At 33.0% G+C, this 25,277-nt stretch overlaps 1 protein-coding gene across 1 annotated transcript; it reads left to right on the top strand.

Moving 5' to 3' along the window:
• The first annotated feature begins 4,157 nt into the window (after positions 1-4,157).
• On the top strand, positions 4,158-5,730 carry LOC108477900 (probable galacturonosyltransferase-like 4). Its single transcript, XM_017780372.2, has one exon. The coding sequence runs from the start codon at positions 4,374-4,376 to the stop codon at positions 5,442-5,444; it is 1,071 nt and encodes a 356-aa protein (XP_017635861.1). The 5' UTR covers positions 4,158-4,373; the 3' UTR covers positions 5,445-5,730.
• The last annotated feature ends 19,547 nt before the right edge of the window (positions 5,731-25,277 follow it).

Raw genomic sequence — 25,277 nt, 5'->3', positions numbered from 1 at the left:
TTATATTAAATTTGTTGTAAAAAACTATTCATTTAGAATTTAAGAAAAATAAAATAAGAGCATCAACAAATTTGAGCTGAAATTTAAAATCACAACCGTGGTATAAAATCATGAATCAATAAAAGCCAAGTTTCTTTTCAGTCTTTTTGTTTAGTCGACAAAGCTTGGATGGAGCCCCAATTTGATATTCAAACCCTAATTTGGGCTTTGAGAATTCTGTTCCTCATGAAATAGCCCAAGGATCTGGGAGTCAACTTGCGGGTTATTTAATAGATTTTTAACAAGACATAAATTATTAACAAATTCGATATTTCATCCTTGGTCAAATTTGCAAAATAAAATATTGAGAATGACATAATATCAATTTTAGCTTTTATTTTTTATATATTTTTTAATTTAATTATTATTATTTTTGAACTAAATTTGATCTTCAATCTTTTTTTTAAAAAAAAAATCAAATTTAATCATCATTCTTTTAAAAGAGCTGAAATAAAATTTTTTAATAAGAATACTAAAGAAAATGTTATTTTTTAAACACTACTGTCAGCATGACAATTCAAGTCTACTCCATACTAATTATTTTGAATTTTTATGCACTTTTTATATTTTTCAAATTTTAATTTTTATACTTTTTGAATTATTTATTGATGTAACATATAAGACAAATGATGTTATGTTAGTATGATGTACAGACTTCCATACAATTTGCCATGTTGACAATGTTAAAATTAATATTTTAGTAATCATTTTTGTTTAAAAAATATTTTGACCTTTTTTGAAAAATTAAAAAGCAAATTTAGTTTAAAAAATAAGAACTAAATTAATAGAAAATATAAGCGTTGAAAATTAAATTTATCATAATTTCTTTAATAAATTTAATAAAAATGTGGTGTGACTTTTATTCGTATCATCCTTTAATCACTAAGTTAAAAGTTGAATTCATACTCACGAAAATAAAACATATTTGGTGACTAACTTTTTACTTTATTAAGGCTTTAGATGAGTAATACATTTATCTATGGTTAGTATAAAAATAACGATAATAGTGAAATTAAATACTATAATAATATTATAACTTGAGACAAAAAATAAACTAAACGTCTTGTACTCACATCTAAAACCATCAATAACTAAAAGATTAGTGGCTACTCACTTCTACAGATAAGGAATACCGCAATTTCTATTCTCTTTGTAGCTCCTCTATATTTATAAATTCTTATTCTAATCAGTTAGGTATAATGTCTAAATTTGAAAATTACTTCCAATTACAGAAAACTTATAATATCTTCTTTTAACTAATCTAAAATTCAATATTCTATTTATACAATTAGTTCCATGTTCGGATAAGCTAAACACCCCATATCTATAAATAAAATAAAAGCATAATGAACTCTCTAACTTTGCAAAAAAAAAAATTATTTTAGTTATTTATTTATTTTTAGTTTAAGGAGAAATTTTCTCAAAAATTAATTATTAAATTTTAATAAAAATAAAAAATTAAAAATTAGAAAAATTATAAAAGTTGCAAAAAATTGTAAAATTTTATAAAAATATTAAAAAATTAGAAAATATAGAAAAATTTATAAAATTTTACAAATTAAGTAAAAAATTATAAAAATGTAAAGAAATATAAAATTGGTAAAAGAATTATAAAAATTATCGTACTAAAAAATATTTTATAGTTTTTCTATAACTTTTATTTATTTTATTTTTATCATTTTCACCACATGACACGCTATTTTGCAACATGTGATGGCTTTAACTAAAAAAAATCGGGGATAGTTAACTTTAATGGTTAATGGTTAAAGGGCCTTTTTGGTCATTTTATATTTTTTTCCTATTTTTAATAAATTTTATAATTTTTATTAAAATTTAATAGTTTTTATAATTTTATTTATTTTTATTTTTATAATTTTTTGCCACACCTCACATTAGGATTGTGTTAGAAGGTGGCTTTAATTGAAAAATAATTAAGGGATGATGAACTTTAACAATCAACTATTAAAGTTAATAGTCAAATGGTTTTTTTAATGCATTTTGAAAGTTCAAGTACCCAATTGAGTGCAAAAAAAAAAAAAGGCTTAATGGGTTTTTTTTTTGAAAATTTTGAGGGCGTTTTTTATGCATTTTGAAAGATCAAGTACCTAATTGAGTGAAAAAAAGCATTAGCTTAATTATTTTTTCTAAAAAATATTGAAGGCTTTTTACACCTTTAAGCCTTTAATTTTTTGTCTCTTTTAACCCCCTTAAACTTGTATTTTTGTCAAATCACTACAAAATAAATGAAAAAATTATCCTTTGTTAAGGTTGTTGACATAGTATATACATGGATGACATGTCAAGATTTAGTTAATTTTTTTAAAATTTAAAAATAAATTTAATTTTTTTGAATTTTAAAATTTTAAAATTAATTAAATCATAATGTTTCATTCACGTGGTAATTCACATGTATGTTACATCAACAAAGTTAAAAAAGTTAATTTTTCCATTCATTTTGGGTTGATTTAACAAAAAAAAGTTTAAGGGCTAAAAAAGAAGAAAAATTAAATGAATGGATAAAATAACTTCTTTCTGTAAAATTGGAGGACTAAATAAAACATTAAGCTTAAAATAAAATAAATGTACTACTCGGATTAAAGAATATTACAAAATGTTCAATCATAATTAGACTTGCTCATGAGCTGGACTACCTATCTAGGCCCAAAGACTCACCCAAAAAATGAGAGGGTTTGGATACAAATACAAGGCCCAAAAATGGACATAGATAAAATTTAATGGCCATTTTCTATATAAATTGAGCCTTGGGCAAGATTTTTTTGGCCTAAGCTTGTCTCAGCCCGAATATGTTAGAAAAATAATTATATTAATTATATATTTTAAATAATAATTATATATAATTATATTTATATTAAATTAGTAACACAATAATAATTAAACCAATTACTCAAAACCTAAAAGAAAAGTTTATTCAACTAAATAACCTAACCCAAAATATAAAATTTTATAAATTATATTTAACACAACAAACATTTATTATATTTATTTGTGCTTTTAATATGATAAAATTTATTATGTTTATGGTAGTGTTTTTAATATAAATATTTTAATATATTTTTAATATGTTAGAAAACTTATATTTTAATCTTTTTAGTACATTTAGTATATTATATTTTTTAAAAATATTTTTAAATAAAATTAATTAAAAATTAAATATAGTCGGACCAAATCGGTCTTAGGTTTACATTTTTGAATTGGGTTAAACTTGGGCAAAAAGTAAATCCATATTTCAGATCAAAATTTAAAAAGTTGATCTAAATAGACCGGACAAGACCCAAACCCAACTCGGCCCATAAATAGTTATAGTCATAATTAGTCTTGTTCATAAATAGTTATAGCCCGAATACTGCCTTAAAATTGGGAGAGTTTGGGCAAAAATATATATTGAGAAATGGGTTTGGATAAAAAATTAAGCCTGTTTAAAAATGGATTGGGCTCGAGCTTAAACATTCAAGGCCTGAGTTTATAATACTTTATATTATGTTATTTTTATATATTATATAATTTAGAACACGTTAAAAAATAAACCTATACTAAATATATAATGTTATAGATGACTATATAAAAAAGTTTAATAAAAAATGTATAAAATTATTAGTATAAAATTTTAGATCCATATTTCGAACTAGCAAATATAAAATATGATCCAACCGGCAGATAACAACCTAATGCAACCAAACCCTTCTTTCTTGGTCTAACCCGGATCCATATACATATTCCAAATTCAAGAGTCAAGACTCAATTTAATTGAAATAATAAGAGTATAGGAAATGCATGCAATAAAATGAGTTAAACATGGGAGAGTTGAAATAAATTGAAAAGAAATTAATTGAGCAAGAATAAAATGAAAAATAGGATGGGAAGAAAGTAGAATTCCAAGGCAGCTTTTTATAGCAAACACAAGCCTGTAGTGAACGTGTGGAATGATAGTGATGAAATCTAAAATAACCAAAACCCAAAGATATAAAAGTAGAGTCTCCACCGTTGTTGAAACAGAAAAATCTGAAAATGTTTTCTCAAAATGGGGAAATGGAAAAAATAGATTTCCCAAACATATCTCCAAAAATCTAGGCTGCTGTCGTCCTTCCTCGATCTTAAATTATTTTTTCCTTTTTCCTTTCCTATAATTTGCTCATCTTCTTCCATCCAACCCTTTAACCATCAAAATAAATATTTCTACAAACCCTTTTTTTTATATCTATTCCCCTATTTTTGTGGTTTAGATTTTAATCTAAAATGCCTGCTCTATTTTTCATCCTTTAACCTTCGACTTTTTACTCCCCCTCCCCCAAAGAACCCAAAAAGCCAGGCACAGGATGGCCTTGTGGAGAACTTTACCGATCCCTATTGCTTCGCCGCATGGCCTTATCCTCTCCTTCCTCATCCTCCTCCACTCCGCCGTCACTACCACCGTCGCCATCCGTGTCAGAACCATCATTCACGACCCTTCTCCGGTTAAACTTCCCGTGTTCAGGGAAGCCCCGGCTTTCCGCAATGGCGATTCATGTGGATCGAACAAGGACGACAGGATTCACATTGCAATGACCCTCGACGAAAACTACCTCCGTGGAACAATGGCGGCTGTTTTATCCATGTTGCAACACTCGACTTGCCCCGAAAACCTGTCCTTCCATTTCCTTTGTGCTCATTCCGATGTGGAGCTGGTTTCCAGCATCGAATCCACTTTCCCTTACCTGAATTTCAAGATCTATCGTTTCGATTCCAACCGAGTTCGTGGGAAGATATCCAAGTCGATCCGACAAGCTTTGGACCAGCCTTTGAACTACGCAAGGATTTATCTCGCTGATATATTACCGGCCGATGTGAAAAGGGTTCTTTATTTAGACTCAGACCTGGTTGTGGTGGATGATATCGGAAAGCTTTGGGATGTAGACATGGAAGACAAGGTGTTAGCAGCCCCCGAATATTGCCATGCAAACTTTACAGTCTATTTCAACGATGCTTTCTGGTCCGACCCGGTGCTGTCGAATACATTTCAAGGAAGGAACCCATGTTATTTTAACACTGGAGTAATGGTCGTGGATGTCGATAAATGGAGAAAAGGAGGGTATACGAAGAAAGTTGAGCAATGGATGGCATTCCAAAAGAAGAAAAGGATATATCATTTGGGTTCTTTGCCACCATTTTTGCTGGTTTTGGCTGGGAACATTAAGCCAGTGGATCACAGGTGGAACCAGCATGGACTGGGTGGCGATAACTTCGAAGGCAAATGCAGGAATCTTCACCCTGGTCCCATTAGCCTTCTCCATTGGAGTGGGAAAGGGAAGCCATGGTTGAGGCTTGATTCCAGGAAACCTTGTGTGGTTGATCATTTGTGGGCTCCTTATGATCTTTATCGTTCATCAAGACATTTTTTAGAAGAATAAGATCATGGAATTTTATTAAAAACTATTTGGAGATTCATATAATTTGAGAGACGGGGAAAAATGAAAAGAAAAGATATATAGGAGAGAAGAAGAGCAAGCAGGTTTACACACCAATTTTATGAGATTTTTTTAAAGAAACATATTCAATTCAATTGATTATAATTTTCCCATTATTTTTCAAGATAGTTTACATAGATTTACACTTAGTTATATGTGATAGGCGATTATTTAATTATAAACTCAATTTACACTTTATCAATGGATAAATTCTAATTTTCAAACTGAAGTTGCACACACTTAATTTTCCAAGTATGATAATTCTTTTTTTATTGAAACAAGTTAGGTGTGTTTATATCATGGGTTGCGGATTAAAATCTGTATTGAATGTGTAAAGAGTGTCTTACAGAGGTCAATTGATGAAATAAAATTTATTCGGCTCACATGAATTGGCCTGATTCGTAGAACATGTGGAGAAACCCATCTACTTGAAACCTTGGTGACCCAATGAAACACTTAAGGAAAATTAGGGCTACCTTGGTAAATATAAAAAAATAATCTTAAAAATAATCTTAATAGGTAAGGAGCTGAAAGCTGGTGCATTGGGTGTACGACTTCTGCAGTATGTAGCGTCATTCACATCAGTGGAATTCATATATAGGTTGAGATATGGGTAGATGATATCCTCTTATTGGCATTACATGGTTGATGAAAAGTAAATGTGGTCACAAGTCGTTCGCCTTTGTGATAGATGACTTGATCATTATTTGATAGTGATTGACTTTTTATGAAGGAAGATGCAATGGTTACTATGAGATAAAATAGAACCATATTGGGAGAACGAATATTATGCCAAAGAGATTAAGGATATTCTATGAGGGTAACACACTTATGACAATGTCATTGGACGAGCATTGTGTTGGATATGATGTATTGAGTGTAGTATATTTGTTTGTAAACTTGTAATTTTTTCAAACAGGTTGATTAATAAAATAAATTCATTTATTACATTAATATAATTTGTATAATTTTCCTCAAATGGTTTTTGCACGCAAATCAAAATGGAAGTAAATGTTGCTCATTGGTTGCCTAATATTTAAACTAATACTAAGTGATATCACGTGGTTGGATCATGGTGTGGAAATACAACTTGTATTAATAGATGAACCTAAACATGTTCTTAGTCTGATTGGAAATGAGCAAACCGATTAAAAGGCTAATATGTCGTTTATCAAGTCCAATTGGAGAGATCCTTTTTCTTAGGCATCGGAGCGGATGACTCTCAGAAGATAGAGACGTAGATGTGACTGACTAGACTGACAATACATCGGAATGGATCCAAGAAGAATAGATCCTAAATTTGTTTATGGATTTATTCACTTATGACATTCATAGCGTGGCATACCTAAATCCTAAGTGGATGATGGACTATGTATGTGTGACTCTTACACTTTGATGTAAGTAAAAGCTTGAATTTGACTAGATAAGGAACTGAAAGTTGGTGCGTTGGGTGTGTGACTTCTGTAGTATGTAGTGTTATGCACAATAGTGGAATTCATATCTTGAAACATGGGTAAATGATATCCTCTCATTGGCATTACATGTTTGATGAATAACAAACGTGGCCATGGGTCGTTTATCCTTGTGAGTAATGACTTGATTACTATTTGATAGTAATTGACGTTTCATGAAGGAAGATGTAATGGTTACCACGAGATAAAATAAGATCATATGAAGAGAATGTTATTATGTAACACCCCAATCCCCATCAGCGAACTAAGGCGTCACATGGAAAGCAGACATTTATTTGGTTCAATCTTAATTTAGTTTCAACGTATAATAAATTAAACTAGGGCGTTAACTCAGAAAATTTTAAAAGAACAAGTAATCAAACCAGTATAAGCCATAATATAAACTTGATGGAGTTTAAATCTTTCATCGGAAGTCTTTCCTTTAAAAAAATACAACACTGGCAATTAAAGTAATGTATAAAACAATTTGGCATATACAGATAGAAATCACTTCACAAACCATAATTCATAAAAATTTAACTAATCCCTCAAGGGTAACATTCTTTTAAAACATTAATTTAGTAAAGAAATACTATTACTCCAGATCCAGATACAAAATAGAACTACACGCCAACCCCAAAAGAACATATGCATGTTACAAAACAAACATAGGCGAAGCTCACAATAGAGGTCACTCGATCTGGCTGAGTCCTTTAAACATGCCTTAAGACGAAGTACCATTTGGAAAAAGAAAAAGAAAACAAGTAAGTTTAAAAGAACTTAGTGAGTTCTGGGATTAGAAAAGTTTGGTCCTTTCAAGATAATACAAAAGCAGGTAAAATGCTACAATGGCACCAATATAATACACATAAACTAATACATCAATATTTATACAAAAAACATTTGGGCGAATATTCTTATACTATAGATAGATATCTAACCATGGTAGATAGCATTTCTAGGCGGACTCTAGTACGAACATATACTTTCTTCCTTACATCTATAGTGAACATTTACCTTAATAGAATTGACACTTTTCCCATGGAACACAATCTTTACCAATAATACTCTTTACATCACAAACATACCATCGGACGGATTCTTACCTACTTTCTGAACTCTCCTCCACTAGGACAGATTTAATACGCCAACATAAATATTTAACAAATATGCTACCTGCTCAACACAACAAAAAGGTGTAAATACATGATTTACCACTTAACATTTAATACTATCAAAAGTTCTTATTCAACGTCTCTTTCCTATCTGCAATTATACATAACATGTAACACATCCAGAATCATATTTTCTTATGTTTTTTCCCGTCTTTTCTTGGGCTAAACCTCAGATCTCATAATCAGGCATTAGAACAAGTATCAAAATTCTTATTATTTCGAACACATGCATGTTCCCAAGAGTTCAGGGCTTTTTGCCTTGGTTAACAACTAACATGTCCTACCAATGGCAACACCCATGTCACTATGCTGGTTAGCAACTATCATGCCTTACCAGAAACCTAGCACTCATGTCAATCTGGTTAGTAACTATGATACCGTACCAGTGACCTATCATTCATGCCAATCTGGTTAGCAACTAACATGCCTTACTAGTGACCCATCTTATTTTCCCACCTGGTTAGCAACTAGTAGGCCTTACTAGTGGTCCAACACATCTGCCATTTTGGTTAGCAACTAACATGCTCTACCAGTGGTCCATCATATCTGGACACCAAGCTTAAACCCCAAGGAAGTCGCATCTATATCCTGACACATACATGCACACACAGATGATTACATGCAACATATTTCTAAAGTTCCATGAAAACGATCTCACTTGAACTTTAAACTATAACAACCATAATTTAATGAAATATTCAAAATAGAGGGAAACTCAGATAATATTAATACAAACTGGATACTCACAACAGAGTTGGCTGCACCAAGACCTTCACTACACTCTACAACCCTCTTCTTAAAATTCAAACCCTGGCTAGTTCCACTCCAATGAAGAACTTTTCCTTTAATTGCTGGAGTAAAAAAAAAAATAAAAAGAAGAGCACAGAAGAATCCCCATTAGAAAACACCTCACCCATATTTATAGCTCATAGTTCTCATAATAACTTACAAGTGGTTAACATGCAAAGCAAACTCACCACCTTAATGTAGCCAACATAATCATTTCTAGAAAAATTCTACCATAAATATTCATTTCACTTTGGTTAATTTCAAACTATATCTAAATAAGAATTCAACTAAAACTGAATAAGTGGTCAAACAGAAAATAATCAATTCCACAACTCAACAATCCGCCGTAGGCGAATATTAACAGAAGGGTTAGTTATGCAAAACTTATCAAGAAAAACAATTGATTGGCGGGTTCTCACAACTACAACGCCAATACATAAAAAATAGTAACCTAAACTTTTCTAAAAGGCAAATCTTTCCACCAAAAGATTACAATCTTACCTGTGACACCCCAAACCCGACCGGGACAGACCGACTTGAATTTGAATCATTACATTAGCCACTAAAGCGATTCTCCAGCTAACGACCACCCGACGCACACCCCAACCTTAACACCTCATTTATGACTAATTAACTATCATTTATTAATGCAGAAGCAATTTGTGAACCATTTTAAAACTTTCTCTACATATTTAAACATAAGGGTATTTTGGTTATTTTACCACCTAAGATTAAACTATCCCAATTTTATTTTTAAATAGTTACTAATCCTCTTTTAGTCAAATTATGCAAGCCCTAAAAATTTCAGCTTAATTCGAGTTCATTTACTATGTCTAATTCAAGTTTTATTATTAGGGACAATCATAACTTTTACAAACTTTTAGTATACTTTCCAAACTAAAAATTAAGAGTGTTTCTACCAAATATTAACAGTTACAAGTCTAATCCTAAAATATTACCAAGTTTCCCTATCATTAAAGTCTTCAATTAATCTAATCAAGTTTTAGGACTAACTTATAAAATAAGCAAATTAGAATACTAGATTACAAAAACCAAAAATCAAACCTTCAGAAACCCACACGGCCGTGTCCGCTTTCCACACGCCCGTGTGTGACCACCCACATGTAAGTGTGAAAAGACACACGCCCGTGTGCAGCCCACTCTACCTGTTTTGTCAAAAATTCATTTTAACTACCTGATTATACATATTTTACTTACCCATTAAACTTGAAATAGCTACAATTAATTACCATAAACATCCACACATCTCCAGTTTAATTTATTTCAAAAAAGTATGCAACAATTAATCAAAATTTAACACCCAATTACATGCTTAGCAAACACCAATTAATTCACACAAGCTACATACCTTAATCTCAAGTAATCCACTCCATGGTAAGCTTCAATTAAACATTGTTAGTGTAAAATACATGCTTCATACATCGTGTTATCAACTACCGTACGAACACTCATCAACATACCATAAATGAAACATCAATTAGACATAAAATCATGTATTAAAGAAATTATAAAATCACCAAAATTTAAGTCCAAAATTTAATGTCCAATGTCTATTACGAGTAAAATAACAATAGTCCCAAAAGCATCACAATACCCTTATATAGTCTCTAAAGTAAATTTCTTAAGCCACTACCGAGCCTTATTTTTGGATCGCCCTTGCACTCGTTTCTTGACTCCTTATGCCCAAAAATTCTCTGCACGAAATGTGAGGGTGTGAGCTTAAAAAGCTCAGTGAATGATAATAAAAACATCAAGTAATTTGCACCTAATCATGTATAAATCAAAGCAATTAAGCATTAAAATTTCAGTCACAACATGTTAACATTTCACCATAACATCACATGCTATTTCAAGAATTAAGAATCAATTTTTCTATGGCATGTAAAATCATCTTTTAACACATAAACATTCAGTTATACTGGCACAACCAATCAATTATATTGGCATAATACATCCATGGCAATAATTAAATGTGTTATCATACATTGGATAAACGGATCTTAAAACTCCCACAAGTCAAATATAGTCCTTCGAATTGAGCAGGCCGAAGGCATACACTCCCTTATAGTGCCTCAAACAACCCAATGAGTGGAGACTTAAGCTCAACACTCCCTTATCTACTCCAAACAAATCAATCCACCATGAGCCATATGCTCACAATATCACAAATAATGGTGAGTACTCACAAATCCTATAGCATGCCAACTATATCCAATGGATCCACCATGCAATGTTGCCAATACAATCATGCATGCAAGGCATAAAATATGCTATTTAATCACTTAATTTAGGATGTTAAAATGCAAGTAAAAACATGTTCCTAAGCAATTTTAACATCAATAAAATTAAACATAGCAAATATCATTGTCCCAATATTCATATACCAATTAGAACACCTTTATCAAATGTTCAATAAATCAACAATTCATGCTCCAAATATCAATTTATTCCATACAATTTAATCATGCTAAAAGCATAATACACAACTTACCAAACCAATTGCTATTTTGCTCTTTTATAAAATAAAACCTATTTTTGCAAATCAAACCATCCAATACGCAATTAAGTTATTAATAACACCAATTAAACCTTTAATTAAACACATAATCAGGCTAATTTACCAAATCACCCTTAATATCTCTCACTTCCACACTTAGCTCTTTAAGCAAAAAAGTGTTCAAACATGCAAGTTTGAGCTTCAATTCTGATTTGCACGTTCCTCGTCTTGATGTAGAGCTTTAACAGAGACAAAATATGCATTACAAACTAACAATAGCAACATGAAACACAAAATTTGATAAAGTATACAAATCTAAATCATTACTTTAAACTACCTTACCAATGTTGCACAACTAAGCCGAAATATGGAATTCCTCAACTAAACTCCCTTTTTAGCACCTTAAGCCACTTCTAATCTTCATTCCTAGTCCAATAACATGTATTCTAAGTGTTAATTTCATTATTTAATCCATTTCATAATTTTTTGGAAAAATCATCCATGTTCTTGATCAAATTCGAATTTTTCAAAATTGATCCATAAAAAGTGTTTGATCTTTTGGTTTAAGATTAAAAACCTCTTATTATACCTATTTTGAGCTTAGACAACTATTAATATTTGGATTCCAACTCAAAATTAAAGATCCAGCATTGTTGATCCTCAAGTTCAAGAAAGAAGAAATTAAAGTCGAAAATCCCTTATAACCACTTTAATTAACAAATAATGATTGAAACTAACTTAAAAACAAGTTCAAAGATGAGGATTACCTTCAATTGAACTCAAATCATTGATTTGGAAGTTTGAATCAAAATGCTTGAAGAAATTCGAGTAACTTTTTGCCCAACTTTGAAAATTATTTTGAGAGCTTTTAGAGAGAATTTTGGGAGAGAAAATGTTTAGATCTATTCTCTGATATTTGGTTTATGAAAACAAGCAAAAAATGAGAGAAAAAAACTCTCAATTCCGGTGAAAAATGAGTGAAAAGTAAGGTAGTTGTAGAGTTTTTAAAATTGAAAACCCCCATTTGATTTTCAAAATATGGGGAATTTGCCATCAGGCCACTTCCCCTTTTTCCTTGTTAAAATTTTATCCTTTCCCTCCAAAATTCTGAAAATATGGTTTATTTGCTATAAAACCTCTTACACATTTCTCTTATTTTTTGAATTAGTCCCATTTAATTAATATATTAATCACCCAATTGAACCCCAATTTTAAATAATTTTTAAATTCCAATTTAACCCAAAATGTTTACTTTTACCCAAAATTTATTTAAAACCATAAAACTAGTTTTTCTAAAAATATTTTTATTTTTTGGAGTGTTATTTACCAATTTTTAGATAAAATTAAGCTAACAAATTAATAATATAAATTGCTAATTAACCCAATTAATTCCCAATTTTCACTCGAAACCTGATAAACTTACTTGAAACTAATAGACCTATTTTCGGGGCCTTACAAATCCCATCCTTCTTCTTCACAAATAGAACCAGCGCTCCCCAAGGTGACATACTCGGTCGAAAAACCCCAGTCCAACAACTTTTGCAACTGGAGCTTCATCTCTTTCGAATTTTTAGGTACAATGAGATAAGGCGTAATTGACATTGGAGCTGTACTAGAATAGAGCTCAATATCGAGCTCAACTTCTCTATCCAACGGTAAACTAGGTAAGTTCTTAGGAAACACATCTGAAAAATCATAGAGAGCTCGAATCTCATCCAACCTCAACTCCTTACTATCGACATTTAGGACATAGGCTAGATAAGCTTCACAACCTTTTCGAACCAACTTCTTAGCTCTAAGAGAAGAAATCACATTAGAAAGCAACTCAAACTTCTCTCTAACAACAACAACTTTGGAACCATCCTCGCAACACAAAGTCACCAACTTTGCCTCACAACCAACCTTTTCCCAATACTCGGTCAACCAATCCATCCCAAGGATAACATCAAAGCCCTAAATCAGAATTCTAAAAGATCTACAGGAAACACTTGTCCCTGAACCATTAGAGGACAACGACAGTAAACCCAATTCACCACTACACTCTCACCTAGAGGGCTCTTAACCGTAACACCTAACCTAGATGTCTTTACAGGAATCTCTAACTCTCTAAATACATCACTCAGAATAAATGATCTCGTAGCACTCGAATCAACTAAAGCTAGAAGAGGAAAAGACTATAACTTGAAAGTACCTGCAATAACATCTGTGGCCTCTCTATTCCGGGGTTTTCTAACTACGTAAACTCTAGCTAGACATCCATTACCACCTCGAGCAGCTTCACGTTGACCAACACCTCTACCACGACTCCTTCATCTAGCCAGAATAGGTGCAGTAGCAACAACAGTAATAGAAGGTTGGTCTCAAACCACAACTGCTCTCCTCGGGCAATTATTAAGATGGTGCTCCATCGATCTGCAAACAAGACAAGTGCCAGTCATCTTCCAACACTCAACATGATGACAACGACCACAATGCTTACATAACAGCCATGTAACAACTCCCTGATCACCCGGACCAACCTCAGCTCTTGCGGCTTGCCTATCCTAATCTCGACCTGTAGCACCACTTCATCCTGACTTCCCAAAACAACCTCTCTTTCCCTTTCGACCAGATCCACTAATAGACTCGGATGTTTTGTAACGCTCTGGATAATTTAAGTCTATTGTTGTGAAAATCTGACACAAATATATATCTTCTTCAGTGGCTAAGTGGTCTGGAGGTGTGTATGAGGTCTTGGGTTCAAGTTCCACTTTTGGAAATTTTGTTATTTTTTATCCAAGCCTTATCCCTATTGGGTGGGTTTATGTAAAATTGTCTGTTAATCCATATTTGAATGAGCCTATTGGTTCGAGTGGTAAGGAGTTGGTGTGTGGGAGGTCCTGTGTTAAGAATCAACTCATTATTTTCATTATTTATCACGATAATTCCCTCTTTCTTTGGCACACACTGAATTGGGTACACCCAAGAGCTATTAGAGATGGGGTAAATAATCCTTACATTAAGCCATTTAATGATTTCTCTCTTAACTACGTCCTTCTTACTCAGGTTCAATATTCTCTGTCCCTCGATAGACTTTTTTTCATTATCTTCTAATAATATTCTGTGCATATACAGAGTGTAACACCCCAAACCCGTATTTGTAACACCCCTCACTCGTATCCAATGCCGGGATAGGGTTTAAGGTGTTACCAGACTTAAACTCAACCAATATTAGAAAATCAAGCCATAAAATTTTGATCAATTTAAAAATTTTCATTTCATATGCAATCTGTCCCTTAATTAGGCTTACGAGGCCCAAAACATACATTTGAGGTGATTTGGGACCAAACTGGGGCATCAAGAAAAACTTAGAAAATTTCTTGCTTTAAGGCTCCACACGCCCGTGTGGGTATAGGGCATATGCCCGTGTGCTTGGGACACACCCATGTCCTACACCCGTGTGGCCAATTTAATTTTTACAATTTTTCATAAAACAAGTGCAAACTTCACACAGCCTAGACACATGCCCGTGTCCTTTTCCCGTGTCCTTTCACACGGCCATAACACGCCTGTGGTGCAGCCGGTGTACAAAAACTTGGGTATTCTATTTCTGACGTTAGCATCACACGACCATGGTACACGCTCATGTACTAGGCTGTGCCCTCCACACGGCTGTGTCTCTGCCCATGTGACCCTTACCATGCATTCTGACTTGAAATTTCTAGGTACAGGGGATGCACGGCCTTCTTACACGCCCATGGGGCTAACCGTGTATCACACATGGCCTAGGCACACGCTCGTGTGTCTACCCGTGTGGACAATATGAGGCTATCTACCAAGCCTCTTTGCCACCCTAGTGTACCTATTTTCATGTCAATACCAACCAATACCAAAACAAGCATAGTAGACATTCATTCAACCATGAAGATGCATCTTTTATAGATTCAAAATGAAAGCCCTCATTCAAAGCTCAATGTAAAGAGTAGAATCTATTTTAGACCAACACATTTGGTCAATTCTCAAAGACATAAAATAGTAAGATCTAGCTCTATACATGCCATAATCAAAAATATAAATCCAACTATACCGAGTATTACGGCTGATAGTGTGATCGATATCTTTGACTCCAAGGGATCCTTGAGCAAATAAGTCAGCACTGAAAGAAAAAGGAAAGGAAAAAGAGTGAGCATAAAGCTTAGTAAGTTGCATATAAATAAATATACAACAACAATTTCACCTCTAGCCATCATACTCATAACACAAAAATAGGCATAAGCTTGACTTACTCATTACCATCTACTCTATTCACATTTTCTATTTTGTGCTCATTCTCAGGCATACCAAATAGGTACTTGTACCACTTACAACATTATTATACTTTCCTTACTATCTCACTTTCATAACTTTTAAAGTTAAGCCTTTCGAAATACTACCGAATATGCTATAAGCCTCAATAATGGGATAAGTTGCCGATGCCATGTCCCAGACATGGTTTTATACTAGCTCTCGTATATACATGCTGATGCATGTCCCAGACATGTCGTACAATAGCAAAACTCTTAGCCGATGCATGTCCCAGACATGTCTTACATTGGCTATCATCGTCGAGGCCAATGCATGTCCCAGACATGTCTTACACTAACACTCATCTCCACGCCGATGCCATGTCCCAGACATAGTCTTAAATTGGCACTCATAATGTGGCTGATGCATGTCCCAAACATGTCTTACATTGGCACACAAGAAATTAGAATGTTATGGCATGAATATTCGGTTTGTTTCCTAGGGTCCCAACTAGATCTTTCTACTATCTCAATCGTTAATATGCATTCTCAGTTCACAATCTAGCAATTCATATCATATCAATTCAACAAATATTCGAATACATACATTAACAATGTAGTTTTATTATTTACATACAACTTACCTCGGTTTACAAAATGTACTCGACTAGTCGGTTTAGTCGATTTGCTTGACTTTCCCCCGATCTAGCTTCGGATTCGATAAATCTTGATCTATAATAGCAAAAATGCACTCATTTAATCACTAAATACAATTAGGCAATCATAAATTCATTATTTTTTTGTAAAATGACTATTTTGCCCCTAGACTTTGGCAATTTGACCATTTTACCCTTGTGTACGAAATTTGATTTTTATCAAATTTCCTCTTATCTTAGGCCTAGCCGACCCCTTTTTACTCTTGTAGCAACCCCAAATTCTCACTATTTCACACACTTACCACCTATTTTGCAACTTATGCAAAATAGCCCCTTTGGGTGTTTTCATGCTAACACCTTTCATAAAAGTTGTTTAGAACTCTTCTAAGATTTATTTCTTCCATAAAATTTTAGAAAATAACATAAAAGCTCTCATGGTAAATCCCTAGACTTATCACCATTTTTCAAAATAGTTCTCTCATTTGAAAGCCCATGACACAAGCATGCTAAAAATGTAAAAATCATCAAGATCACTTACATTATGAGAGGAATAAGTTGCTGCAAATTTTCAGCTTTCAAACCTCCATATTTGCTGAAATTTTTGGTGGAGAGAAGGGATGGAGAAAAATAAAAATAATAGCTAGGCTTTTAGACATTATTTTCACCAAATCATGACATCACTTACCTAAACCTTGATTATTTGTTTAAAATTCATCTCATGGCCGACCAACACAATTAAAAAGGGTATAATTTCCCTTTAAAAGCCCTAAATTTTAGTTCTCTAGCTATTTAACACATTTGCATACTAAAATACAACTTTTACCTTTGTTGCGATTTAGTCCTTTTTCACAATCGGGCCCACAAACATTAAAATTAACTCCCCAAATTTTTCATGCACTAATATAATCATACTATAACTTCATGATAATAATAAAAATAATTTTCCCAACTTTGGATTTGTGGTCCCGAGACCACAGTTCCGACTAGGCCCTAATTCGGGCTGTTACAGTATCCGTAACAGGAATAGGGCTATAAGGTATTACGGATCACTATACACCATACTGCATACATTATGCATTCATACTAAAATACCATTCAATCATATTCACATTTTCCTTTATAAGGGCCTGCGAGGCCTTAAACAAACTTTAGAAGTGGTTTGGGACTAAACCGATAACATACAAAAATTTTAGAAACTTATAAAAATTTTAAACATACAAGGGTCACATACCTGTGTGAACAGGATATGTGCCTCATACGGCTCCAGACACGCCCGTGTCCTAGACTGTGTGAAAATAGGGCATATATACTGACTTGGGTTACATGGCGACCACACGCCCGTGTGTCTAGCCCATGTGCCCTTCGAAGTGGCCACACACGCCCGTGTGCCAGGCCGTGTACTAGGACGTGCCAAACCTGTAGGGTATATTGACTTATGCAACATGGCCAAGTCACATGCTCGTGTGCTAGGCCATATGCCATTTAGGGGGTATACTGACTTGGGCCACACTGCCAGTCACACGCCCGTGTGTGAGACCTTGTGGAGCATACTGACTTCAATTCAATTTCACACCAGGGGACACACGCCCGTGTGGCATGACCATGTGTCACACATTTATGAGACACACGCCTGTGTCTCTGCCCGTGTGGACAAAAATAGACCATTTACAAAGCCAATTTGCCACTTTTTTTGCAAATACCTAAGTAAACTCAATTTGTACCATTTTAAGTCATAAATAAGCCTCCAAAGTTCATCAACCAATACATAATCATATCATATCTAGTTCAACTAAATTCAATAATCAATTCTATACCATTTACCTACTCAAATACTAATCAATTTATCTTGCTTTGCTAAGCATAATTCACATATATAAATCATCCAACTAAACCAATCCATGTATACACATTCACCTTAAACACGTTTATTCAACTTAAGGCTATTACCAAACATTAAAATAGAATCATTGGACATTCATAAAACATTATCAAGTTCACCATTATAAGCCAACTCAAATGACTTAATTACATGATCATCAAACATACCAAAATGACACAAGCCTATACATGCCATATTCCATATATACATTACTTCAAAAGTACCAAAATAGATGATCAATAGTGCGATAAAGTCTCTGACGATTCCTGAATCTGAGCTAGCTTCGTAGAACTATAAAACATTGAAAATTAAATAAAGTAAGCTTTACAACTTAGTAAGTTCGTATATAAACATGAAATAATCACAACATTCATATAGCAATTCAAAATAGATAATATCATCAACATTTAAAGCATTAATTCATGAGCTAACATAAAATTTATTCATATCCTCATTCATGAGTTCTCAACTTCATCTATCTCGATACTTGAATAGTTTTCTGTACATACTTGCACCAATACATTTCTATTTCTCATAAATACTCTTATCAAACCTCTCAAGTTTATAAGTGCTTACGTTACAAATTCATTGATTTTTCCGATGCCATGTCTGACAGCCTTAATTTGGCCCTAGTCGAAAAGTGGTTTCAGGACCACAAAACCGAGTTACAAAAATAATTAGATGTTATATTCTGCGCTTGTTATATGTGAAAGTGCATGTGTGAAAATTTCATGCTTTGATTTTGTCATTTGTGAGTGAAATTATGAAATAGGACTTATGAAAAAATTCTTGAAAATGTGATAGGTTAATTTGTAGTGGCCAAATAAATTGTAGTGCAAAATAGGAGGATTTGCATGTCAAACTTCCCACTTTAGTTGTAGTGGCTTACCATGATGGGAATGATAAGCAATATGTGCATTTTATATTATAATCAAGTATGGTGCAAATAATATATGCATTTTATTTTAGCATTATAATAGTTAGTGGATGATGGGCATTTCATGTCTTTTATATTAAAGAATTAAATCTTTAATAGATTAATAGGATGAAATATGAATTTTATAATAGAAAATGGTGATAAAACAAAGTTACACCCATCATTTCTCCCAATTATTGCCGAAAACCATAAAGAAAAGAAGAGAAAATGAAGCTAAGGCATTCGGCTACGGGGAATGTATAGATTAAGGTATGTTTAATGCTCCTTCATTGAAAATCTTTGTATATTTGGAGTGGTCATCAAGTATAGAAGTTAGCTCATGGAAAAATTTTTGTAAATTGATGAAGATGACATTCGATCATGGATGTTTATATTTCTTTGATGTTGTTTTTATGTTTTGTGTATTGAGGGTTGATAATAGATGGAAGTTGAATGGTTGCTGTATGTAGATAGCATGCATGCTAATGATGTTTTTATTTTCTACTTAATACCTTATTGATTATGAGTTAACATGAATGTTCAGTTGAACATATACCTTGAATTATGTTCAAAAGTTTTAATTGATTAGTTGTACTCTTCTTTTTGCTTTTGAATATTCAAAATATTGAAGGTGAAAAGCTGAAAAATTTCAAGTTGAAATGTTGTCCAAATGCTGGAAATTTAGCATGCATATTCTTTTATTTAAATGCTTTGACCGGATGTTGGAAGTTAACTTGCATGCTGTTTGGTTACTGCATGAGGGAGTTAAAATTGAACTTAAGATAGTTTATTACTAATTAATTTGCTGCTGTAATGCTGTAAATTATTGGCTATCCAAATTAGGACAAATTTATGGTGCTTAGCTAATTAATATGCTGCTGTAATACTGTAAATTATTGGCTGTCCAAATTAAGACAAAATCATGGTGTTATGTGCTAGCATGATATGTATGTGTGATTTAAGTGAAAAATGTTTAGATGATTTATAGTAATCGACTAATGTGTTTTTGTGGATATAGATGCCGAATGTGGACTTAAGAAATTAATTGGAAAATTTGTTGTTTATTTAGGTGATAGAAAGTATGAAATGGTCTTATGTGATATGTGTATATAAGTAGATGGAAATGAAGTGTTGTATATTTTTGTGTATGGGATTAATTGCACTTTAATTTTAGTGTGCATGATTATTACTATGTTTAAAATGTGTGAAAGCAGAATATACTCATGACAACATGCTTGATTAGTTGATTAACAATAAGTTAAATTTGTTTAATTCAAGCTCAAGAGCATAAGGAGCCAATTTTGGATAAAGGGAAAGCGAAACTAGTCGATTAGTCAATCTGTAGTTATTCGATAAAATCCAAGGTAAGTTCTTAAGTGTTTGTGTTTGATCATGTTATATGCTTAAGAGTTGAATAATCATAATTAAGAAATGTTTGATTGTATATATGTATATATATACACATATGTTCTTTGTGTTGAATGAATATTAAATTAAAGTTATGAGCCGTATGTGACTAGCATATCTAGTCGACTTTGATACTATTAAATGATGTACTAAGATATGTGTTCCAATGTGGAAATTAAACCCTATGTGGTTAAAAGGATGAAAATCTTTGTTCATAGATATGTGTTTCAGTTATACGTAATTGAAGTATAAGTTATGAAAGTGTGAAAGAACAGGTGAATTGTTTATCGAAATGTGATATACGGGCTTCGGGCCTAACAGGCTATAATGCCGGTGAAATGATATCGGCTTGGCCTAGCAGCTATAATGCCCGTGAGATAATATCGGCCTCGGGCCTAGCAGGCTATAATGCGGTGAAATGATATCGGGCTTCAAGCCTAGCGGCTAAATGCCATGAATGAATTCAGACTTAAAGGTCTAGCAGGCTTATGGCTGGTGATGAAATCAGGTTATTACCTAACAGGTAAATTGCCAGTGAACTATTAAAAGTGTGGTGCTATAAGACTATGGGCTAATAAGATGTGGATTCATTTCATAAAGTAAATTATACAGGTACGAACAACCTAATTATGTACATGTGAATTAAATGAATTTGATGATTGATGTGAATCGAACATATGAGAAATGGTTTCATGTTTATGTTCAACTATGAGCCTTGTGTTAAATCGACAATTGAATTTGTTCAATACATTAAGTTGGCCAGGTATACGATATGTACTTATGCATGTTAGATCGATTGGAATTGAATCACGAATGTGAGTTGAGAAGCATAGGTGAAAATGCCTATGTCATATATGTGAGTAAGGGTAAAACCATCGTAAATTATCGATAAGGGTGGGCTATGTGCGGAACCACCTTATAATTGCTAATTTGAATGGTTGTGTGCGAATCATTGAGCATGATGTATTGTATTGAGATTATGATTAAGTAAAAGTATAGATATGTGATGAAATTGATTGGTGATATACATGTTTAAATAATATGAATGCAAAGAATGTGTGAAAGAGTAAATTTTTAATAAATCTGCTTGGGACAGTAGCAGTAATGTGATTTTGGAAAATCACCATAAATTGTGGGAGTTGAGTTAGAAGCTGAATAAATTATTTAATTAAAGCTTAATGAGTCTAGTTTGTTATAAAAGAAATCATGTAAGCAAAAGAATTGCTGATAATGAGATATTTGAAGTGGCGTGGGACAGAATCAAATGACTTTGGGGTCCCCTGTTCTGTTTTTAGAAAATCATTAAAATTTTTAAAAAAATGTTTATAAGATAAAATTTATATTCTTAGACTCCTTAATGAGTCTATTTTCAAATGAAATCAACGAGAACATATTTTGAATTCTGTACAATGAGAAATTGGACTCGTAGTGAAGAGTGGTCAGATTAGTCAAACAGTGAAATAGGGGAAACTTTAAGAAAAATCTGGTATTGATTGGCCAAACCAAAAATTCTGAAAAGTTTATGTATAGAAGATAGATGAGTCTATTTTAAGCGAAAATTAATGTCAATTGATTTGGAGTTTCGTAGCCCCAGTTATAAATAATTTAGTGATTATTGCTCAGGATGACAGCTTGTTGTGAACTTGAGTACATGTTGTAAACATTGATAAAACATATAAATGAGCTGCTAATTGTTTTCTTAAGAACTTACTAAGCGTAAAGCTTACCCCCCTTCTTTCCAATGTTCTCTAGGGTTGCCAGGTTTGCTCGGGTTGGAGGCCATCAGAGATATTATCACACTGTCGAGTTCACGCTATTGGTGTAAGTAAATCCTAGTGTTTCGAGTCTATGGCATGTATAGGGTTTTAATGTTGAGTATGTGATATTATAATCTAGCCAAAGGTGTTAGCTTGTATTGATAAAGTGTTTTGGCCATGTAAATTGGCCTATGTTGGCTAATGATGTTGTGGACCTAAATGTTTATTCATATATATATGTATGATACTATCTCTTGTGATGCGAGCAAATTCTATGGTATTTATTACATAATAAAATGACTTGAGCATAACATTTGTAGATGTTTAAGAGCTCATTTATGCCATGTTGTATGTTATTGGATAAGTATATGTGCACATGTTGCGATGGTGACAAAAGGCTTGAAAAATAGCCTTGTAATTGTACACACGGGTAGACACATGGGCGTGTGTCTAGACCGTGTGTGGCATACGGTCTGCCCACATGGGCGTGTTGTCCAACTGTGTGTCCCCTGCACCTAAGTTTTTCAAGTTTGTGTGCATGGTAGTAGCACACTGCAGGCAGTGTTTATACCTACACATGGCGTGTGAAGCTTTGATGCAAGAGATTTTCTAAGTTTTTCATGAGTTTCGGTTGGGTCTCGAACCACCCCAGATGTATGTTTTGGTCCTCGTAAGCCCATATATGGGACAGATTGCATGTAAAAAGAAAAATTTTAAATTGGTTGAAATTTTATGGCACGATATTTGTGTGATTGATTGAGTTTAAGTCGGGTAACACCTCGAACCCTGTTCCGGCGAGGGATACAGGTGAAGGGTGTTACATTTAGTGGTATCAGAGCATGGTTTAGTCGATTCTCGGACTAACCTAGTTAAGAAAGTCTAGCTATACATGCCATAGTATTACTCGTGATAGTGTGATATCTTCCGGCCCTAACAAAAGTATTGGTTAAGATAGGAATGAGTTCCAACCGAGCAAATCTTGATAGAGATAAGAGTAAAATTGAGATTAATGAATCATGCTTGTGATATGCTGAAAATGGGAAAGGTATGAAAAGAAATTTATGATTCTTTTTACATGAACTAGTACTCATTTTGTGATACTAATGAGTTAAAGAATAGGGAAACGTGGAATGAAATGAAAGTTAAGTTGTGATAAGCTCTTTCGTACATGTCAGTATTCACGTGATAATACGTACCTAACTCACTTGGCTTAGTAATTATGAGGAGAAAATTTGTTTGAAATGACAAAATGTATGAATAATGCTTTTATTGCCTGGTTAATAATCAATATATGCATGAGATTGACATTTATGTCTAGACTAATGAAGTCAAGATGTCGTAATGTTATGCTTTATAATCTCAGTTACAGATTCATAAATATCATAATAGCATGAAAATTATAATGAAAGATCAAATTGGGTGGAACGCAAGGAATGAGTACGATCGTTTTCTAATAAATTGATAGAAAAGACCATGGTTGGACCATGGCAATACATGAAATATGAAAGCCAGTGTAAGACATGTTTGGGACATGCATCGGCCTCGTAGGTGCAAGTGTAAGACCTGTCTAGGACAGGCATCGTCACCGAGATAGAGGAGCTAGTGTAAGACTCGTCTGGGATGTGGCATTGGCTCAACTTGTGCTAAGCGTAAAACCTATCTGGGATAGGCATCGGCACGACAATAGCAGAGCTAGTATAAGACCATAGTTGGACTATGTCATCAAGTAGGCGATGTACTCAAAACCATAAGACATTCTCCAATTTGATAAATAGTGACAAGTGATCAAGATTAGACGTGGAAACTTGATAAGAAATTTTTGGTAATTTGGGTAAAAGAAATGAAAGTTTGAATTGTGATAAATTCACTTATGTTTTGCTGACATTCACAGGAAATAAAGTTGCATGTATTATTGAGATGTATGAAAACGTGTTCATAATAAGTTGGAAATTTGAAATGTTTGAATCAATGTGCGTAATGCTATGTTGTTGTTGAATGTGCACTTACTTGAAAGTCAAAAGTTTAAAGGTTTTACAATTTTCGCCCCTTATCAGAATAGAGTTATACAGTGAGATCCTCGAGAGATACATTGCATGAGTTTGCAACAGTGAAATTAAAGAGTACAATAGTGTAATAGTAAGGGATTAGTGAAAACAGAATTAGGTGGTTGAGTCATGATTGAATTATATTGATGATTGAGTGCAGTAGTTATAGTCGGGCAGTTACTATGACTTCTTCGGGGCATTCTATGTGTACATTTATCTTCAGAAGTATATGTGACGGTTTAATTCCAAAAGGAATTTTTGTCATATGAGAACATTAGTTCAGCATACTAATAAACGAAAGCGTCGTTGGTTTGTTTGGGTTATGTTCGACATTGCTATGTCTTTCTTTGGTATTTATTCCCATATGTGAATATAAAAATCAACAGAAAAATATGTGTGATGCTAATACTCTGTTTCTACTGATTATTGTTCAGTTGAATATTGTGAAGAGTATATTGTCTCTGTTATTATGGATTTCAGCAATTATGAGTGACATTGTTCTTTCTGGACATATTCTGGGATATCATTGGAATTGATATCATTCTATATGGGTGGTAATTTACTGATATTCTGTGTAACTATAGACATTGAAATTTTTCTATATCGATTTCTTATGATTTCATGTAATTATCTGTAAGAAATATTTATTTGACAGAGTTGATTATGTTTATTATGATTATAATTTCTGGCTTGAAATGTGAGAGTATAGTGGTACCGTCACCAGAATTATAGAAGTTGTGATTCTGCATTGGTTGCTGTTTAAACCATAATTGATTCTCTTCTGTGTTCAAATGTTTCATTAACAATAGGGATAATATTTATTATAGGGTTGAGACAATTTTATTATAAACTTTTTCCTAGTTATTGTGAAAGGTTCGACATCATTAAAAATGAAAATGATAGAAGATCAAGATTAAATCT

The sequence above is a fragment of the Gossypium arboreum genome, chromosome 10 (genome assembly GCF_025698485.1).
Source record: "Gossypium arboreum isolate Shixiya-1 chromosome 10, ASM2569848v2, whole genome shotgun sequence".
NCBI lineage: Eukaryota > Viridiplantae > Streptophyta > Magnoliopsida > Malvales > Malvaceae > Gossypium > Gossypium arboreum.
The sequence above is the reverse complement of the archived record's forward strand: the minus strand, read 5'-3'. Positions and strand labels throughout refer to the sequence as shown.

Coding starts and splice junctions, on each gene's coding strand:
- LOC108477900 (XM_017780372.2), top strand. CDS start 4,374: ATGGCCTTGTGGAGAACTTTACCGATCCCTATTGCTTCGCCGCATGGC.